The sequence below is a fragment of the Larimichthys crocea genome, chromosome X (genome assembly GCF_000972845.2).
Source record: "Larimichthys crocea isolate SSNF chromosome X, L_crocea_2.0, whole genome shotgun sequence".
In the NCBI taxonomy this organism is placed as follows: Eukaryota; Metazoa; Chordata; class Actinopteri; family Sciaenidae; genus Larimichthys; species Larimichthys crocea.
In genome coordinates this window covers 9,685,954-9,707,963 of record NC_040020.1, presented here as the reverse complement: position 1 = coordinate 9,707,963, position 22,010 = coordinate 9,685,954, and the positions used below count along the sequence as shown (strand labels likewise).

General features: G+C 43.4%; 1 protein-coding gene across 13 annotated transcripts in view; it reads left to right on the top strand.

The window, feature by feature from the left end:
• The window catches only part of ptprdb (protein tyrosine phosphatase receptor type Db), a 109,213-nt gene that overhangs the window by 46,377 nt on the left and 40,826 nt on the right, over positions 1 to 22,010 (top strand). For 5 of the 13 annotated variants that reach the window (XM_027283026.1, XM_027283023.1, XM_027283022.1 and 2 more), the window contains 5 exons: positions 7,079 to 7,224; positions 9,679 to 9,820; positions 17,157 to 17,345; positions 18,666 to 18,674; positions 21,004 to 21,021. In XM_027283026.1, the coding sequence (XP_027138827.1) occupies positions 7,079 to 7,224; positions 9,679 to 9,820; positions 17,157 to 17,345; positions 18,666 to 18,674; positions 21,004 to 21,021 (504 nt within the window). The remainder of the gene's footprint in view (positions 1 to 7,078; positions 7,225 to 9,678; positions 9,821 to 17,156; positions 17,346 to 18,665; positions 18,675 to 21,003; positions 21,022 to 22,010) is intronic. The other 8 variants (XM_027283025.1, XM_027283028.1, XM_027283024.1 and 5 more) reach the window with 3 other exon arrangements.

The following is a 22,010-nucleotide window of genomic DNA, read 5'->3' as shown; positions in this document are numbered from 1 at the left end:
TCTGCCCGGGGGATTCAACTTGGCGGGTCAGGGACGGCCGCACAGTGCGGGAGGATCCCCTCGTGGGACCTCTCCCCAGCGCTGGCTGGCCTCCGCGGGCGCATTTTCTCCGCGGCGGTGCACCGTGACCGGCTCTGGGTCGGCTTGGAAAGGCTCGGGGGCGAAGGTGCCTCGTGGCCGCGAGCTTTACAGCGCCCTCCCGCCTGGACCTCGCCACTTCCCGGGGCCGTGGACTTAGTGCTCGCTGCGCCCTCTCCGCAAACGCAATTTATCACAACTTTCACTTCCTCCCGCAACAAAATCGCAACAAAAATGTAAAAAGCACCACAATTATTTTGTAAACCTCATGCAACATCAGGGATTTTAGGCCGCAACTATTTCAAAAAAGGCCGTGAAATCCTGGTGGGACTGATATCACTTCCGGTTATAGACTGACCCCGGCCCCCCATCACAGAAAGGCTGATGTGGCCCGCACCGAAAAAAGTTTGGGAACCCCGGATTTAGATGGTTATCCAGTTAGTGTAGCTTAGCATGAAGACAGGAAACAGGTGAAAACAGCTGGCCTGGCTCTGCCCAAAGGCAACAAAATCTCACATTACATCGTGTTTAAATTGTACAAAAAACAAAAGTAAATCAGGTTTTTTGGGGCGTTTTCTGCCAGTTGTTCAGTTGTCCTGGTAGTCTGGCACCAAGCCACAGGCCAAGTGTTGTTATGACACTATAGTTTCTGTAAGGATTAATTAAATCAGGTATATAGCGTGTGAGCTTTAGAGCTGCAGGAGGAGACCCAAAGACAAAAGCACCCTGATGGTGCTCAGCATTTATAAAGGACGTTACAGAGGACTAATTTTTCAGGGCCAGGCAAATTTCATGCTGAAAAACATCTTTTTTTTTAATGCTGTTAAACAAATAAATAGGCCGTTCTTTACCCCCAAGACATTAGGAGGGTTAACGTGATTAGACAGTGTTTATTAAAAATAAGAGAAATCTGCTGTGACACTGCAGAAAAGTCCACAGTGACGTTGAATAAGGAATAAAACTCTAATCACGCCTCGAATTATCCTTTAATATCCTTATTTTGAATTAATTATGCCAACTTATCAATAAAAACTAATTTCAGTCATCTAAATAATTCATATTATATTTATATCCTGAGTTCTTTTATTGCATTGTATTAAAATTCAGCTCTCAGCTCATCCGGAGTACGACATTAAACCTTAAAAATAAAAAGCCTCATTTAAATGCTCGCCGACCTCTTTCCATCAGCTCCCGTTGCAAAAATGATCTTTGCGTAGACGGTGACAGAAATGGGTCACGTCACAAACATTTTCAGAAATCATATGCACACAAAATTAAAATGCCAATCACAGTTATTATTATTTTAACTGTCTGCTGCCAGCGCTGCTTTGGGAGGAGCTCACTGCTCGTATTTTGGGTAGAGGAAAACAAAATATAGTTTAAAATCAAGTTGTGTCCTGTCTGGATTGTAGCACAGTGACCTTTGGGACTCTTCTTTATTGGTATCCATTAAAGTCAATGGGCGAATAAAGCACCACAAGTTTATTTAGCGAGAGTTCTTTACATACGTACACATAAAAAAAGCATCAGGGCAAAATGTAAAAGCAACAGAAGGCAATAAAAGAGAGAAAATACGAGAACAATTATTGGTGAAGTAAATAAAACGGTAAAAGTTTAAGTCGGGCAATCAAATGCTTTGAATTTGATTTCATAAAACTCTGCAGTTTCCTGCAGTTTCCTGCAGTTTTGTTGCAGATATGCGGTGCATGCATGGAAAAGATGACGATGGGAAACAGAAGCATCTCAGCTACATTAGCAGCTAGCGTATCTGTGCAGCCGTGCATGAGTAACAGCATCTGACCGCCGTTAGCTTAGCATCAGCTCAGCAGGGTGCACCCGTCTGTGAAGGGGCCTGGGCAGCGCCGGCTTAGCTCTTAACTTAGCGAACGCAGCGGCCTGTGAGTAATGGACTGTGACCAGCGCTGAGAAATCCTCCCTGTTAATCTCTATGGGAAGCCAGCTCTGACCCAGTAAAGTTGTGTACCCACCGGGAAGCCCATGTGTTTCTAATGACCTGTGTATAAAAGAAGACCCTGTTTGATTAATCCCCCCTCCCCTCCTTGTGTTTCTAACAAATTAACCCTGATTAACGCGACACTAGCCGGACCTCGGGCTAATTGGACATGCACTACTGGTACTGCATCATGATATTGTTAACTGACATCTTGATGCATGTGGAGACGTGTCGTAGGATTGAATCCTTCAGACTTTCAGCTCAGACGGACGGTCACTTTGTGAAGTTTCATCAAAAGTTACGTCTAATTCCATTTTTCTCTTTTGAAAGGATGATAGCTGTCTCTCTGTGCTTATTGGCCCCCGGCAATCCGATTTTATTTCCAGGACGAACGCGAGCAGCTGATAATTTGCTCTTAATGTGTTGGTTTGATGTTAATGTGTTTTAAGTTATGGTTCTGGCCGGCTGCCCACCCACTCTCCAGGGCTGACTATCACGGCCCTGGCTCAGGCCTTGATATTGGCCTCGTTCCTCAACTTGTCTGACAAGCCTGCCTCAGTTCTCATTTGGAGAGTCATCAGCTAACCGCCCACCACCACCACCACACACAACACTATGCAGCTGGATCTCTCCCTGGCAAGCGCCGTGTATTACTCATTACATGCCAAACTATCGACACGAGCGCACAAACAGGAAGACGTGAGGTGCAGGCACAGATGCTTGGCGAGTCGTACCGACGTCCAGATCAAATACTCAGAAAAGATAATCGTGCTCATGACTACAGACTCTGTGAACATGCACCTCACATCTCTCTGATCAGGAAGTTCAATAACAGTTTATCCCCTTCCTCGTCCGACCTGCGAGCCAAGCATTCAGCTCAAACGCTCGCAGGATTAGTTACTGCTAACTGTGTTTCCGATCCAGCGTCTCAGAGCTTTTTTTCCAATTTGTAACATTCACAGCTGCAGGATCAGACAGAGCGGGTCCACTCGGCGCTGCTGAGTCCGTTGCTTTTTGTTGATTTGTTTGGTCTGCTTTATGCTTTTTCACATCAGATCAGCTAAGTGATTGAGAGCGCACGAAATGAGGCCCGAGGGCACAGAACTGCAAAGATCTGAGCGAGTTCAGTTTTATTGCGGGCCGTATCGACGATAAGACACATTTCACTTCTTGTGAGTTGCTCAGCACAAATTTCAGCACCGTTAAAAAAGTCCCTGAGCTCCTTATTTATCAGACTTTTTAAAAGTTCTGAGACTCGCATCGTTCACTGTAAGTTCCATCTGTTTCTCTTCTCAAATATGTACTTTCCATTCTTACATTTATGCTGTTTTCCAGTCTTAATACATTTTTATATTTGTAAATCATAATCCCCGAAGGTTTGCGCCAGCATCTGTTCTTACAAACTCGCATCTCTCTCGCTGCGTCCCTCCAGGTTAAGACGGCATCTGCCAGCTACAGTACGTCCCTGCGGTCTCCTGCAAAGTGTCTCTTGCTTCATTTAGTCTTGCTATTTGTCTTCTCTGATATTTAAGTGAACTTCAATCAGCCTATTACGGTCTGCAGGTTCATTTCAAGGGGGTTCATTGAGATGCAGCGTTGTACTTGTCACGCCGGTCGCCCTCAGTCCTGTTTTTACCCGTTTACCAGGTGGTGCGTTAACAATGCATGCACGAAGAAGTCCAAATTATAAATGAATTTGACTTTAAGTTGATCTTTCACCCCGTAAATCAAAGTTTATCACACGTCTTTAGCCGTGACTCGAAAGTGGTCCGGAGAGGGGAGCTGACTTTGTAATCCCTGCCATCTGCTGTGTAGATCAGATCCCGCTGTATGGCAACCTTTATGTAGGCCACCGTCCATCCACCACACACACACACACACACACACACACACACACACACACACACACACACACGAAGAGGGGAAAGATTGGCACTGTCTAATTCCATCTAAATCTCTCTCCGCGGACTCACTCACTAGTTTCCCTTCACTTCCATCTTAGGTCATGTGGGAAAGGGAGAAAGGACGGAGGCTGCGAGCTCTCTGTGACAGTCCATCTTCTTCTTCTTCTTCTTCTGTGTGCACCCATGACATAATAAACCTGCATAATAAACCCTCCCTCCCCTAAAAACAACACAAATATTAAAGTATACTTTTAGAGCTCGCGCCCGCCCCCCTCCCAATCCTTCCTTATCCCAAATGTCAGCGCTTTAATCCAACCAGAAAAAGAAAACCCAGATGATCTTGGCAAAAGACAAAACAATCAGGACATAGATGGAGAGCAGAGAGGAGGACGGAGAGGAGGATTTAAAAAAAGGAGGTGAACAGAGATGAGGAGAGAAATAAGGGTGAAGAGCGAGTTGGAAGAAGTGTGTAACATACGGTTGTACCCCCCCCCCCCCACAAACCTCCCTCCTCCCCTCACTCATTAAGTCAGTCAATGTGACAGGAAGACTTATGTAACACCCCAGAGATGGAGGGAGGAGATGGAGAAAGAGTAACAAGGAGGAGGATGAAAGATGGAGCAAGGGGAGCAGCTGTGATGAAGGAGGGGGTTTAAGAAAGAAGTGATGCAAAGAAAGAAAGAACGAAAGAAGCTGGTGGAGAGATAAAGGTAAAAAAAATAAAAAATATGAGAAGTTAAGACAATTAAACAGGAGATATATGAAGGAAGAGAGGGATCGGAGCTGGAGAGATGAAGGAACGGAGGGAAAGATAAAAAAAAAAAAAGCAATTGAAAGATCTGCCGTGCCTTTTAGTACGGCTCTGCTGGCTTTACACTTTTCATTTGTTTTGTGGGGGAGAGATTAGCGAGAGGATTAAGAGAGCGATTCTCCCGCTCCTCATTCTTTCTGTTTCCATCTCTCTCTCTCTCCGACGGGCGCTGCATGTACAGTAATGATGTAGCATGCATGTCAGAGCCGCAACCGTTCTATTCATTCGGAGACGATTCTGTTAATCTGCCGGTGATTAATCAATACGCCAGAATAAAAATCGCCGTCATGATGCTTCTTTTTTTGGTCCAAAAATTTCAGTTTAGCAGAAAAATACCCATAAATTCTCACATTATTGTTCAAAAGATTAATTGTGGAGCCAAAGAGTTGTCATGATCGTCGGCTGACGGGCGTCCTGGGTTCGGTTCAAGCCCACGGCCTGTTCATGCTGCAGATACTGTCACACCCGCCCACCTCATGTACATAAAGAAACCTGCAGTGCTGGGAAATGAAGCCAATGCTAAAAAAACTGCAGTTTCCTCTAACGTCCACTTGAGGCTGGCTCCAGAAGTGAGTCAGTCTCCATAAGTCCCCATGTCCAAATGTCCAACTTCACAGCAGAAATAAACATGTTTACAGCCTGGTACAAAAAACAGTTTTGGTCTCTGTAGCTAATTTCCCCGTTCATGACAACTGTACTGAGGGTGAATTTATATACAACTCACCTGTTCACATTATATTAAGGCTTAAAGTTATGCAGGGTTAAGAGCATGACTGCATGATTGACAGGTACGTGCGGTTACAACAGTGATCTTCACGTTATTGCTGTTTTTATATGTAGAGATACAGATATACATATTTACATGTTTCTATATATACACACAGTGGTTTAATGTTTACCTGTCACACTATCTGTGTGTGCAGACATCTGGCCAATAAAAAGGATTTTGCTTCTAGAAAAAATTTAATATTTTATTATTATTGTAGAGTTAGCTTCAGTCGGTTGAATCAGCTCATTCAGTCGCTAAAACACACACGTGTGCACAGTTTGTGTATGTGTGTACATAAACACACACACACACACACACACACACACACACACACACACTCAGCCATTGAGGTAGATTTGGCCGTGAGCCGGCGAGGTGTAGAGGTGATCGGGCAGCTTGGGGCTCTCAGACCATGTCTGCCAGTTCATCTGGCTCGCTCTCACTCTCTTTATCTCACCCTCTTCCTCCTCCCTCCTCTCTCTCCTCCTGTGCTCATCTTCCTCTCTCTCTCTCTCCCTCCTCTTCTCCTCTTCATGCTTTCTCCTCCTTGCCCATTCTGCTCTCCATCTGTCTCTCTCTCTCTCGCTCATTCCCTTTATCTCATTCGCTCTTCTGTTCGGCTCTTTCAACACACTCTCTCTCCTTCTCTGAAAAAGCTTGGCTTTCCTCCTTCTCTTTCTTTCTCTCTCTCTCTTTCTGTCTCTCTCTCTCCATCCCCTCTTTTAAACAGCAAAAAGCAATTTCTCTCCCTTTGTCAGGGCGGTTGGCGGTAAGCCCTTAAGTAGGGATTTTCTGGTTTGGCTGGAATGCCATTAGGCGAGCTGGCGGTGACGTGCCGTGACTGACGTGCCGAATCTTTTTGATGTCGTGATGTCACAATCCAACGGAGGCTGTGGTTATGATATTGTTGGCGTCCCCGGAATGAGGGGCTTTAGTGGTCATGTCAGGAGTAAGCCTTCATAAGTCCTTTATGGTACAGAAATATTGAGCTTCTTTGGTGGTGCGGGGAGAAACGTGCACAACGCCACCGACACAACAACACCCACATGCATGACGACGCTGAAAGACAGATATAGGTGTGTACTCCAAGAATTTATTCCCATCGTGCGTCCTCTCTTTCACACACATCTGGTGCTCCCCTTTCACAGACCATTTAGTACAACAGGTCTCAAACATGAGCATTACAGATGTGTGAATGATGGATTACCGTAGTATATTAAGCCCGAAATCTGTCTCGGTTATATTTAGAAAAATAATCCATTAGAGGAGAGAGTTTCTCAAACTTTTTACACCGTGTACGACCTCGGAAAATATTTGGCTCTCTGAGAATCAACGTTCAAATACAGCTGACGCTGCTGACAGTTCAACACAGGAGCAGGTTTATTCCCAATAAGCAGATTATTTATTGTTAACTGCTGTTCAGGGGCGGCTCAGCGAGAAGGTTCCTGGATCAAACCCTTTCTGCGTGCACGTCCCACCCCGTGTCCGACTGTTAATCAACATTTCTTTACACAAACAGCAGAATTTGGAGTCTGAACTTCGCTTTCCATCTTTCCATGCAGCACCCCCCAGATTCACGCGAACCCCAGAAGACCAAACAGGAGTCCAGGGGGGAGTGGCGTCCTTCGTGTGCCAGGCCACAGGCGATCCGCAGCCCAAGATCGTCTGGAACAAGAAAGGCAAAAAAGTCAGCAACCAGAGATTCGAGGTACGACGCTGAGATACTAATGAAGGAAGTGTCTGTTTTTATGAGAGTGCTTGCAGAGCTTCACTGGCTGCTTTGCTCTGCTCTTGTTTCCTTTCGACACTCGTCTGATTTTTAACATTAATAACGGCTGCAGAGCTGACGCAGCTCAGACGCCATGGCGATCAGTTAAACCTGCATTGGACAATAAACATTGATTGCATTAACATGCAGGATATCAACGCTTACATTCATATACGAATCAAAGCCGGTCGACACCGTACACGGTAGTTAATGATGAGTTATGCAACTAATAGAAAGGGAAACGCATTATTCCGTGTGTCATCTTCTTTGTTTATCTTTTCAAAGCATGAATTATTTTTGATCAGGCGGATATTAAAAGAGGTATTTCAGTCGATCTTTAAATTACAGTTTATCTCCCCCTGTTAGTCCTCGGGCTCTGTACCACAATATCTGGTGATGTGACGGTGTGTAATTACAGATCTGATCCAAAGAAATAGTTTTTGTGGAAACATGATAACCTGTGTGTGTCCGTTCATTAGCCTAAGCATAAAAAAAGGGGGGAAACATCGAGCCGGCACATAAATAAAACCACAACTTGCACATGCACCAAGATAGTTAGTGAACTTTAGAAGTGCTGCTAGGCGAGTTTCTTCCCTTTCCACAGAGCCAGGTTAGTCCTTATGCCAAGCTGAGCTAAACTTATCCTGGCTGCAAGACAGCAAATAAAAATGTCAAACTATTCCTGTGCATCATTTTTCAAAACGCAAACACCGAACATGACTCAGTGTCCAGGTTCCAGCTGTGCAGGATGTGCTGCTTTTTTTAAAAACATAACCTTGGGTAACTTTTTACTATTTTCTGACCAGAAAATCCATCAATTAATCAGGAGGATAATTGGCAGATTAATTAATAACGAAGCGTTAACGTGCTGAGTTACTTTCAGGTTAGTTTGAGAGCGACTTACTCAAACTGATGTTATTAGTTAACACCTGTGCTTCTTTGAAGAGCTCGCCGTGTTATAGCTGATATTTATCACAATGAGAGTTGACATTTAAGTCAATAAGACGTGTTGTGTTTTGTGTTCACATGCAATCGACACCGTCTGTTACCGGTTTGCATAAAAAGCCAAACGTGTAGCGTTCAGGATTTGATCAGTTTACCTGTTTTTTTCTTCATTTGTCCTCCCGCTGTCTCTTTCATATGTCAGATGATGCCGTGGGCTACACTATATGAGATTCTCATATGATCACCCTTATTAGTTTCCCGAAGGCGCTAACCTTTGATTTATTTCTCCCGCCCCACCAGCTCACAAGTCACTCTTAGCTGGCGATGTTGAACGAGCCTCTCTCCTCCACAGCCGGTGTCAAAGCTCACGGTGCTTTTCCACTTTAATAAGTCAGGTTTTCTCCCAGGTTCAGGTTCATCTTGCTGTTTGTGATTAAATCACTTGGGGAAATATTTTTATTTTTAATCCACTCTATATAAGCTCAGACTACCTGCTGTATATTTCTCTCTTTTTCTTTTTTTTTATCCTGTCGGTCTGGAGTTGTTGTGGGATTTCTTTTTATTGGATTTCACTTCTCAGAAGTCAGAATCCAGCTCTTTCACGTGCACAAACTTATGTAATAACATTTGAAATGTACGATACGTTTCTGGAAAAGTTTCTTACATATCCTAAATAATAAACAGACGTGAGAGATATTAAAGGACAATTCTAATTTTAACTCCATTCTTTCAATTCAGTCAAAAGTTGTTGTGCTGCATGTCAGGTGCTCCCGGAAATTGATTTTAACGTGTGTAGTGATTTGATCCTAGACTGCCTTGTGGCTGAGGATTAAACCTGACGAGCGCTCGAACGCTTCCCAGGCTCTGTCGCCTCTGCAAACTAAAAACCTCTAGCTTGAAAAAGCTTCTGACTGTTTATCACCGAGCTGCAAACAGCGGTGAAGGTAAAATTAAAACCAAACAGCAGCCATAGGTCCAGTGATTCGTATAAACAAGTCTGCTGCTGCTGCTCTGTATCTGCAGCTCAGTGTAATATCTGAAAGTTTAATGAATTTAGAGGAGGCAGCAGAAACCGAGCTATAAACACCGACATATTATATATCAGCTTTTTGAAAACAGACACAAAGCGACATTAGCATTCTTTTGAACTTGATGAATGCAAGTTTTAATATTCACTCTCTTTTTAGCTCCGTCTCTTTTGTTGCTAAATGTGCATCAGCCTGTTTAGCTTTAACTTTATCTTGTGCACTACGGTGAAAGTGAACCAAACCAGGCTGTAAAAGCAAAACAACGAGCTGAAAGACACTGTAAAGGTGAGAGGAGGGCTGCAGAATCATGTGATAACTCCCTGTAGGCTCGTCGTGACCTTTTGTTCACACGTTTGGATCCATTGGTAATCTGTCATATATCCATTAAACCAACTTTAATGTCTTTTTTTCCATCTAACAGGTGATAGAGTTTGACGACGGGTCCGGCTCGGTCCTGAGGATCCAGCCACTGAGGACCCCTAGAGACGAGGCTATCTACGAATGTCACGCCTCCAACTCTGTAGGGGAGCTCACTGCCTCCACCCGACTGAGTGTGCTACGAGGTCAGTAAGCTACTTTTGACATAAATCATTTGACATTTCGATTTTGTTGCACTTTATTGTTTTTATTGTTTTTATTTTGTTTTGTTTTTTTTTACCTATTGTTCTCGTTACTTATTGTCTACTGTAAAGCACTTTGGTACACCGAAAGGACTGTTGTAAAGGGCTGTATAAATAAAGTACATTTACATAAATCACCTAATTTAACATTTGCATCCAGCAAAAATACCGTACAGTCAGGTCATTTAACATCAGCTGAGATCAGAACTGTAAGTGTTAGCAGCTTGAGTGCATTCAGGTGTCATCCAGTTGAAATCAGGTGAGTCTGTGAATCTGTGATATGTTTTTCTTGAAGCTTTTCACAGCAACTTGAGGCTTGAAAGAAGGACGAGTCCTCGGATGTAGATATATTTATATTTATATATATATTTATATATATATGCAAGTGTAAGCCAGAGTTCACTGCGGTAGATGGTTTTGTTAGTGTTAGCAAGAGTCCATTAATGCAGATAGTGATGTTAGTGTTAGTGGAGTCCATTAGGAGAACATTATGCACCGGTAGTTTGAAGCTCAAGAGTGTCTTAGTGAGTGAAGCTGCTCGAGTGTGGATAATCACATCGCCTGCCTTTACAGTACATGCTCATGGGGGAGAAGACGTGCAGCCTATTGTTCTACCATCTCATCTCTCTCTCTCTCTCTCTGTCTTTCCTTTTTGTCTCTCTGAGGTAATAACAGTCTGCAGCTCTTCCTCTCCACTCTTTTTCGTCTCGTCTGTCTGTGTTTTTTTCGTCTCCGGGAGTTCATTCCCTCGTACTTTCCTCCCTCTCTCTCTCTCTCTCTCTCTCTCTCTCTCTCTCTCTTCCCTCTCTCTCTCTCTCTCTCTCTCTCTCTCTCTCTCTCTCTCCATACGCTCTTAGGTCCACTACACAGCAACCTCTAAATTATTCACATCAGACCACTCTTTGCATCTTCTGTGCTGTTCCGCTCCATCCGTCCAGAATTTCTCCTGTCTCACGTGGACGTCTTTGTGTGTCCGTGTGTGTGTGTGTGTGTGTGTGTGTGTGTCTATGCTGTATGTGCTCACCGTCTATTTTTGATTTTTCCTGCCTCCTTTGATGGAAGCTATCGGCACGTGTTTAATCTTTAGCTTTATCGAGAACATGATCGCTCATGCACACGCACACACACACACACACACACACACACATATCCTCAATCTAAGACAATCAGTCTTTATGTAGTGATTAGCCTCTTTCTACTCCTCTGAGGAGTCATTGTGTTGTGGATGAATAAGAGGCCACCTGGGAGCGGCTAATAGCCCCTGATAGGCTGTCAGTCCAAATGTCAGTTAGAAAGCACACACGTGCGTGTGTGTGTGTGTGTGTGTGTGTGTGTGTGTGTGTGTGCACCCACTCAAACACACATAGATTCATGCACACACACACAGACACACACACTTGTCAGTCATGTCTCCTTGCCTCCCCTGGCTCTGTAAAGCCACAGCTCCAGTGACTGACTGACTGTCTGACAGGAGGGATCCGGTGTTAAGGTCAGCCGGCTTAATTACTGAGGATTAGAACCAGTCTAATTGAAATCTTGGCTTGCAGTAAATGGCTGTGATTGGCAATGGCTGAAATAATAATGAACATGAGAGCAATTATATGCTTTAGGATCCAGTGTACTGTATAATTCATGGGTTTGGTAAAAGTCGAGTGTTTGAATCTGGATGAGTTCAAAAAACTAAAGTCCTAAATTGGAAAGTTTAAAAGTTCTAACTAATATCCATTTTTTAATTTTTGAGTTAAAGGACAGTTTTTGTTTTTGTACAAGTCGAGGTCAGAGCAGCGAGGCGATCGACCTGCCGATGAAGCCAGCAGCTGTGTCGCATCTCGACCGGAGGATCGTAGCCAACGAGAGAGAGGATATACTGAGCAGTGTGAACAATGGATTTGTTCAGCCATAGCCTATTTTTCACACTTATATAGTCTTAGTTATGTAACAAGAGAAATGTAATAGAAAGATATTAGACGGGTATTAAAAATGTTTGCAGTATTTCAACACAAAATAACGATGATGCATGCTTGTCTGCTGAAATGCCGCAGACCTCCGGAGGGTCAAAGATCTAGATTAAGCGATAACCTTTGAACACAAAAAGTTAAAAGTTATGCAGGATTAAGAGCGTGGACGCTTTGATTTGGGAGCAACCAGGCATCAGCTCCACCGGCGATCCACGTCTTTGCCCATTTGTAGATTTGTTTAGAGGCGGCAGAGGCCGGACTGCCAGGATAGCAGCGACCAGAGCTGCCACACTGAGCTTCACGACGTCAATATTTGAAACGATCTCTGATCAACTTATTAGGAGGTGAAAGTGAAAGCGAGCGCAGCAGAAGTGCATCTGTGTATCCTAGCAACAGAATATTTGGATATTCATGTTCTCTTTACAAATAAGTTGGGCAAACCTTCATTTAAAACCTGATGGATCATCTGTTTGTCCTGTCCTGTGCTGCTTTCCCAGAGACTTAGACTTGTTGTTCTAACTGGACTTCTGGAAACATTTTGCTCATATTATGATCGGTTTATATTCCCATTTGTCATCATGTTATACACAATTATGAAGTCTGTCTGCCTTCACATCCTCACAATGTGGTTGTGCGCCGTGCAAAACAACGTAACGTGATGCAGAAACCAAACAAACTGTGACCTCGCGAACCAGACCGGAGCCAGATCAGCACTTCCCTGACGTAGTTTTACCCAAACAAAAATGTAAGAATCACAAAGTATTGCAGCAGTATGGGACTGTTGTATTGGATTGCAGTATATTACATAGGTGTTAATTTTATTGCAACCATCACTTATAGTGTTTATCCCCGGAGTCAGCCATGAATGACAGAAACAGGTTTGTTTGCAGGTGCAGATATTCCCAGTCGGGGCTTCTCGTGCAGCAGCCAGCTCGTGCTTTAGTTCCCATGATTGTAGCACCAGACTTGATCTGCAGTCGTCCAGATTCGCAGATGACAAACCCAGCCAGCGATGTGTGTGTGTGTGTGTGTGTGTGGATTTCATTTTGGGTCTTATATAAAGAGGACAGTGTTCGCGCAGCAGTTCCCATGATTGTGAAACCGGGCTTCTCTATGAGCTGTGAAATTATCTGGATCTCTCACAGTGGAAAACACAGAAGCGGGAGCACATCCAAATGAAACAGTGGGATGTGTGGAAGGCTCCGTCAACAAGGGAGTGTAAGGTTACACATCTGCTCCGACCTCAGGGGGTTCTTAACTGCTCAGCAGCACACACACATGTGCACACACACACACATGCACTGGAGCAGCTTTGTCCCAAACACACTTTGGTGTTACTTACACCTGTCCCCATGATGGATGGTATGGTATCTACAGAGCGGGTTAATGCATGTGTGCATCAGCCCTCAAACACTTTGACTTGCTCTTCACACCTTGTCAGCTTTGAATTAAAGAACTTGTTTTCGGCTGCACAAGGCGGCGTCTGCCCGTGTTCGCAGGTGGCGCTCACCTCTTCCTGGACGTATATGCATCTTTGTTGTCTTCTTTATTCCTCTGCACGTGTGGGCGGTCTCGGGGAGTACCTTTCCGAACTGTGCGTCCATGTTTCGGCGCGCTGTCCCACGCCAGGTAGATGAAATAGAATGCATTATTCCTGCCGACGAGGGGCTGGCTTTGAAGTGAGCGTTTGCATAATGAAAGCGGAGAGAATCAGGATTGTTATGCTGTGTGGGTCCCCTGCGCTCTCTCTCTCTCTCTCTTTCTGTGTTTTTCTCTCACTCTTTCTCCCCTTTTATCTCTCTGTTTTCCCTCCTCTGTCACTCTTTCTCTGTCTCACTGTATTTCATTCCACTTTTTTCTCTTATTCTTTTTGGCTTGGCCGCCCACACACACACACACACACACACACACACACACACACACGAGGAGGCACACTCGTACACACACAAACACCTTCTCATCTTGTTCCCTCGGTTTAATATGACCATGTTTCCATTTGTCGGGCGTCGTGATTGATTGAAACCGGAGCTGTTAAAAGGCCACACACGCACACTCTGTAGAAAGCTAGTGTCTCACGACCCGTCGGCTACGGTTCGATGGGCCAGTACCAGAATTAGCATCTCCTTGGCAAGGTTCAGCGCTAGGATTTCCCGTTAATGAGGCTCTGTGTGGTTGAGAGGGATAAAGTCACAAGGGATTCTGGGTAAAAAAAAAGGGATAAAAATGAAAATAGACTTGTAGAGATCAAATACAGTGCAAACGCACACGCGCGTTCCTTTGCTTGTCGTTTATTTTCACCGTGTCTATCTTTATCCACTTTATTATGGATGACTCATGAATCTGACATTTTACCTCGCCGTTTCAGAGCGCAGCCTTGAACAAAGTTCATAATTTGTTTTTTAAAAAACTGATTTTCTCTGAACCTCTTCGAATCCGCCGTTGAAAACAGTATCAGAGTTCAGGCGCCTCCTCGAAGCATTGTCCCCTCCTCTCCACTTCAGCCGAATGAAGTCGGCCCCACCGCCTTTGATTTCTTTTTATCGCGCTGCAACGACTCTTCATGTTTGATTTAATTGACTCAGATGTCGATGAATTCGCATTCGATTTAGCCGCGGTGGATGTGTCTCTTCTTATTTGATTCGTGTAGAGAGAGAGAGAGTTTGTGTGCGATAGACTGAGCCGGACGAGCTGATGCAGCTGATTCCCAGCTGAATAAAGAGCATTTGATTTCCAATTGATTCTTATTCGAAGAGCAGTTGCCTAAAGCTTTAGTGAGACGATTTGTCAGGTGGAATAAAATGTTACTTATTCTATTTGACCTCGCTATTGGATTCTTCACAAATCTCGCCCCCAGGCTCAAGTCTGATGTGAAACATATTTTAACACTAAACTGAATCTAAATTTGACTTTTGCTTTTGTCCAGACCGTTTCCCTCACGAACCTTTGCACGCTGGACACTCTCTCTCCGAGTGTGAGGCATCATATCGAAACACAGAGTATCTTAAGGACGGATTAAAGGAACACATTTCTCTTTCTTGCTTTTCTTCTGTGCAATGCCAGCTTTAGCTTAGCATTAGAGGAAACGGATAGCCTTCGCTCCGGTAACAAAATCCACCTACAAGCACCTCAAAAGCTCACGGCGAACACTTCCTGCCTGTTCTTTACAAAGCGAAGTGTCAACAGTGTCAATGACAGGTTGTCACCGGATAACGAGCCAGTGAAACAATTATCTCCACCAAACATTCAACATGAATACATATTCACTAATATGAACAGGAGCTTTTACAAGGCAGAGCTGACGGGATATTAATTATAAAAGATGAAACAATAACAAATGTAATTTGTTTTTGTCTGTTATAGCAGTCACTGCTTGTCGATTCTCAGTGGTGTGCCCATAGAAGTGGAAGATTTATTGGAATATAATTAAACTTTTCATTGAGGGAAACCACCCAAACAGTCACACAGATTATACCAACTAGACAAAAAGTAGGTAACACTGGTAACACTAATGAAACAACAAGTTAAAAAGTTAAGTTATGTGTTTTAACGCAAAAGTTTCACGTTCAAGGATTTCTGAAATTCTCCTCGGGGTGAAGTTAGTTTTATATCGGTACATGATACAACATTTTCATCAAGATACTCTCCAACTTTCTCCTGTATTACTAATCCACACACATGTTGGACGCCCGGACACACCAACCGGGGGTACTCGTACCCCAGGGGTGCAATTACCTGGGAAAAGTTACACCCAACTAAACGAATGCAGCCTAATGCAACAGCTCTGCAATAAATGCAAACTTCTGGAAGAATATAATGTTCTTTTTTTTCCTGTTGGTGAAACTGATTTATAGGAGCTGATTGAATTTTTCTGTGGCCGCGCCATCTGTTGAGTCGTATTGCATTATACCGAGAAGTTTTGTTTATATCACTGACTGCTAGACTAAATATTAGGAACGTCTCTCATTATAATGCAATACAACTCAACAGCACCGCAAACTGCAGCCTTCCGAAATGAGCGTAAAGCTGAATGAAAACATTATAACCTTCAGGGAAGTTGGATTTATTGCAGGACTGTTGTATAGCACTAAATAAACGGCTAACTGAGTGGATATTTGGGATTTAGAAGGAAATTAAAAACACAGATAGGAGTACAAGTTGGTGCAGTGCTGATCTGTAGTGTATTTATTATTTACAATATCCAACTTTAGTGCATATTTATTACTTGCACGCCCTCCACCAACCTGAGTTAGGGTCGTGTCTAGATGGTAAAGATTTGTACCCATTGTTTCTACACCTGGGAGGGACTAAACCTAACTATGGTTTGTTGAACCATAAACAGACTGACCATCTAATATAGGGGGCTCCATTCCAGAGCTCCTCCTGGGGGGTCCTGAGGTGTTCCCAGGACGGATGAGCTATATAGTCCCTCCAGCAAGTTCTGGGTCTGCCCCGAGGTCTTCTGCCATTTGGATGTGCCTGGAAAACGCCTCCAAAGGAGGGTACCCAGGAGGCGTCCTAATCAGATGGCAGAGCCACCTCAGCTGGCTTCTTTTGACGCTCCCTCTGGATGTCCAAGCTCCTCACCCTATCTCCAAGGCTGACCCCGGACACCCTCAACTAATTTCGGCTACTTGTATTTCATTCTTTCAGTTCTTAATCAAAGCTCATGACCATAAGTGAAAGTTGGAACATAGATGGACCGGGAAAATCGAGAGCTTTGGCTTCCAGCTCAACCTCAACGTCCACAGTGCTGCTGACGCTGCACCAATCCGTCCGTCCATCCCTTGCTTCATTTTCCCACTCGTGAACACTCAAGACGCTGAGATACTTAAACTCTTTAGCCTGGGGCAGCAACTCACTCCCAACCCGAAGGAAGCACTCAACTGTGTTCTGGCTAAAATAGATTTTTTTAAAAGAAGAAAAAAAGTCTAAAAAATTCTACCACGACCACCTCCCTCTTTGGAATTGCTATTTGTAGAACTATTTGTTCCCTTATAAAACAAATCTAGGGTTACCATCTCGACACGACGCTGAGTCACTTGTACTTGAATCACATGCTACAATTGAGTTTGTGCAGAGAAGTCAGAACACAAAGCTGCAAGTGCTGCATAATGGATTAAACGTAGATTCTGCTCTCATCATCGACAGTCTTTGTTTCTTCTTTATTATATATTGAAAACAACCAGTTTCAAATCCATTCAAACATGACAGGTGTTATCGATGAAGGTGTATTTGATCTAATCTGAGAAAAGTGTGTTACCAAGCTGAACACGTCGGTAATGTCCGGCTCTGTTTGACTCGTTGTGTTCGATCTTTTCCAGAGGACCAGCTGCCCTCGGGGTTCCCCACCATAGACATGGGTCCCCAGCTGAAAGTGGTGGAGCGTTCTCGGACTGCCACCATGCTCTGCGCTGCTAGCGGCAACCCTGACCCAGAAATTACCTGGTTCAAGGATTTCCTGCCGGTCAACACGTCCAATAACAACGGACGAATCAAGCAGCTCCGCTCAGGTAACCAACACCAACATCCCTCTGTTCTGTCCTTTCTCCTTTTTTTTTAAATTCCCACCTGGAGGTTTTTCTCCCTCTCACTTTGCTTGTATCCACTCCTTCTTATCCCCCCTCCCTGCCTTTCAACCCGTTTTCTTTTTTAAAATCTCCGTTCCTACAAAGCTGCTGTTATTCTCGCCCTCGTTCACCCCTTTTCTTACTGCTGTTACTCGCTGCTCCTGCCGTGGTTACTGGCTATGTTTGCCCCTCTCTTCTGCTGCTGCTGTGGTATGAGTTGAAATGTGTTTGCGGTTGCCAACTTTTCTAAAACTCTTCAAGGCCTTAAAAAAAAAAGTGAAACTCCCCCCACTTTTCTCCAAACTCTCTGAGGTCTTCCCGTTGCAAATCACCATCCTGATGGGTTTAATTTTTTAACTCGGTCAAAACATTATTAAATATTTGTAACACGACAAGTCTGGAGTCATATCTCAGAAAATTTCAGCACTAAAAGAAATTACGAGTGTTAACCCAGGTGATGGTGACGTGTACCAAAGGGAATGGCCTCTCTGTGATGGCTCACTGCTGTGACTAAACCAATCAAAATGACTTTTGTTCTTCCTTATTTCACGGACTGGCGTGTCTCGCTTGGGTGTGAAATCGACTCACAGACATTGTATCCATGTTAAGTGAGAAACTACATTGTCAGAATTTGTTAAATTCAAATTATTTGGACAAAGAACACACAGAAATTCTTTTTCCTTTTCTTTTTTATAGCCACAGTAGTGTGTAAAAAACTTAGCGACATCCCCTTCCTCCTCCCTCCTCGGTCCTCTTTCTGCTTCCAAGGGGACCAACTCCGGACCCAAAATCCCTTTCTTGTGATTGGACACCTTTGGCTTCTTCTGTCCCCATTTTTTATTATTATTATTATTATTATTATTATTATTATTATTATTATTATTATTATTATTATTATTATTATTATTCTCTGGCTCAACCCCTCAACGCCCTGCTCAGACTCCCTTTTTTTAACCTTTATTTTACCAAAAACAGATAGAAAATGTAAAGATTTAAGAGTTAAAATGTCAAATATTTGGTAGAAAATGTAAAGATTTAAGAGTTAAAATGTCAAATATTTGGTATGTTAGCTTTTTATATGTGATACAATTCTTTTAAGCGCAAAATTCTGTGTTAGATAACCGATATTTATGACTTTTCCCAGAGTCCCCGTGTTTTCTTTTAAGGTGCTTCTACTAAATCAACTCCTCTGTGTAACCAATGGTCCGATTGTAATGCCATGTCTATGCTGTTTCTTTTCTCTTTGTATCTTTTTAACCACAGAGTCCTTTGGTAAGTGCTTCTGTTCCGAGGCCCACACCCTCACTGTCCACCTCTCTACATACTGTTCACTAATGTTGCTACTGTTGCTGCTGCTGCTGCTGCTGCTGCTACACCTATTACAGTGTTGAGGTGTTATTAAAATGCATGGCATGCATTTTACTAACAGTCACACACACACACAAAGAATACATAAACTTACAAGTCTGCAGGCACCCATACATCATTTTGGTTAAACTCTACACACACACACACATGAATACACACAAACATAACTCACCTTAGACGTAGCTGGCCTCACCCTCACCTGTGCACCTGCAGCCTTCCCAAGAATTACAACAACTTTTCTCCTCACACTCACCTATTTACTTTCCCACTCCTTCACTTATTCAATTATCCTTTCCCTCACTCACTCACTCACTCACTCACTCTGTCATTCACTCACCCACTTACTCTCTCCGCTCTGCTGTATAGAGTTACCAGTCAATAAGCCATCAGCTCTGGATGGCTGTTAGGTTCGCCTTTTGTGGAGCCACTGTAAGGAAATCAATGGCGACCAGGTTTCAGACTTCTAGACGTTGACTGCACAGTGCAGTGTGAATAAATTATACCTGGTTAGAGCTGGTCAGTGCAGACACATGCAGCTTTTAAACTTCATCTTAATAAAGGCAGACAAGTTGGGTAGTTAAAGAAAAATCCACCCTTCAATATTTTTTTATATTTTTTTGTATTGGTGACGCACAGGTCACCCACCTGTCAATCAAAGCGTCCACGCTCTTAATCCTGCATAACTTTAAGCCTTAATATAATGTGAACAGGTGAGTTGTATATAAATTCACCCTCAGTACAGTTGCTGTAATAAGTTATTTCCCCGGTGTGAGATCAATAATAATAATTATCTTTAATACTACATTCACTAGATTACATATACAGTAATTCAGCTATCCAGCTCCTCTCATGTGGAACCAGCTCCAGTCCTGGTTCTGGTTCTGGACCTCTTTGATAGAGTTTATATTTCCGAAGGTTTCCATGTTGGATGTACGGCTTCATCTGCCTCCTGTCTAATCTAAATAAAGTCGTACGTCATCGGCAGACCTAAAACGGGCTGGTTGCTCAAACAAGCCGCCTGTGATGACATTCACCTGTCAATCAAAGCGTCCACGCTCTTAATCCTGCATAACTTTAAGCCTTAATATAATGTGAACAGGTGAGTTGTATATAAATTCACCCTCAGTACAGTTGTCATGAACGGGGAAATTAGCTACAGAGACCAAAACTGTTTTTTGTACCAGGCTGTAAACATGTTTATTTCTGCTGTGAAGTTGGACATTTGGACATGGGGACTTATGGAGACTGACTCACTTCTGGAGCCAGCCTCAAGTGGACGTTAGAGGAACTGCAGCTCGGTCTAGACCAACCGATTCATAATATTATTAGCTGACACATATAGTCTGACCCTAATAATCCGTCTCTTGTCACATCTTCTCAGATGTGTGGATGGTGTTTTTTATCGTTATAAACTGAATATCTGCGAAAACCAGTAATCTTTGTTTTTTCTGACATTATATAGTCCAGATGATTTGTGGAATAATTAAGTAAACACTCACAGCAGATCAGTGAGTCATTAAAATAACTGGTAGCTGCTTGTTGATGGTCGCTGTAAGATACCGAGTCTACAAACAGACGTGGACTTGACATTTACAGCTGATGTTTGTCGCTGAAGGACTTCGACTCGATGTCACGTTGTTTACCTTTCTGCCTCTCATCCAGGAGGTTTAAAAAATCAAATCCCTAACGACAAACAGAAGAAAATCAATACAAAGGCAGAGTTTAAAGTATTGAAGGGTGGATATAAAATATATTTACACACTAACCAAGTTGGTGGACTATAACGCAGGTTAAGACTCGGGGCAGTTAAGTGTACCGAGAGTCCCGGTCCGCCTCTTAGAGACCCAGATGAAGTGCAGTGGAGATACTACCCTGCTCCTACAGCCACATCTGCCCCTGCTGCAAGTCAATGAAGTCCAATCAATAACCCATCTCCTTATAGCTCTGTCACAGTCTGTCACTCTGTCTATCTAGTATCTGTCTTTCTCCTCAGGCTTATCCTGTCTTTATTTATTCTGTCTTTTTCTTTTATGCCTCTCTCTCTCTCTCTCTCTCTCTGTCTTCCTCTCACTCTCTCTAAGGATCTATATTTTGAGTCTTCTCCTTTACAAGTTACCTCCTCCCCCTCCCTCCCCAAGTCCCTCCCTTCCCCGATCCCCCTTCTCCTCCTTGTGGTACTAACATTTTCTTCTTCTTCTCCTTCTCTAATCTCGTGCATTCATTGCCCACTCAGGTGGCACGCCCATACGAGGTAAGACTGCTGGGGAGGACCAACATGACACAGTGGCCTGATTCCTTTTCAACCCCTGGTTCCTACTTGTCTCACAGATCTGAGTAAAAAAAAGCAGCCGCGGGTGGATGAATCAATGTGGGTTCAGTCCAAAAACAGACTCAGGACTCTTGCCATATTGGTAATACTCCGGCTGCTTCAGATCTGCAGTAGGTGCAAGAGGAGGGAATTGGAATTGAGCAAACAATTCATTATCCTATGACTTTTAATCACCTCCCCCCTCTTCTCGTCTCCTCACCCTCTCTTCATCCTTTTTTTTTCTCCATCTCAGCCTCTAAACGTTCAACACGATAACACAGAAATCCCATCGCTTCCTTCCTCGCCATATTGTGATCTCTCTTTCGTGTCCATCCGTTTAACATCATTTAGCTTCTCACTTTGTTTTCAGACTTAAAGCATGACGTGTTCTCCGACTTGTGTTTGTTTCCTCGTTGCTTAGTTTGAGGTGACAGAGCATACTCTTACTTTTACCCTTTGTTTGCTTTTTTTTTAAAAAAAGATATTTTTTATGACCAGATTTTCTTTTTTGTTTTGTTTTTTTTAGTTTTTAGAGGGGGGGTCTTGACCTAAGCTCGACCTGGCCTCCTCCTCCTACCTTGTCTATATTTGCCCAATCAAACGTCCCAGTTTTGTTTTCCCTCCCAGCTGTTATTCGCTCAGCTTGAAAAGTCCAGATGGCGCAAAGACACACTTTGCAGACATTAGTGAGCGCACACACACACACACAAACGTGCACACACACACACACACACATTTCCTTCATGGTTTTTTACCATTAACACACACACACACACACATTTCCTTCATGGTTTTTTACCATTACTTCCTCTTTTCTCTCTCATTACCGATAAAAAGCCCCAAACAACCACTTTTTCGATAAAGTTTTTATGGGCGCTTTTTTGCCTTCACCATCTTTTAATAAAAAATAAATAAATTACATAATTTACAAA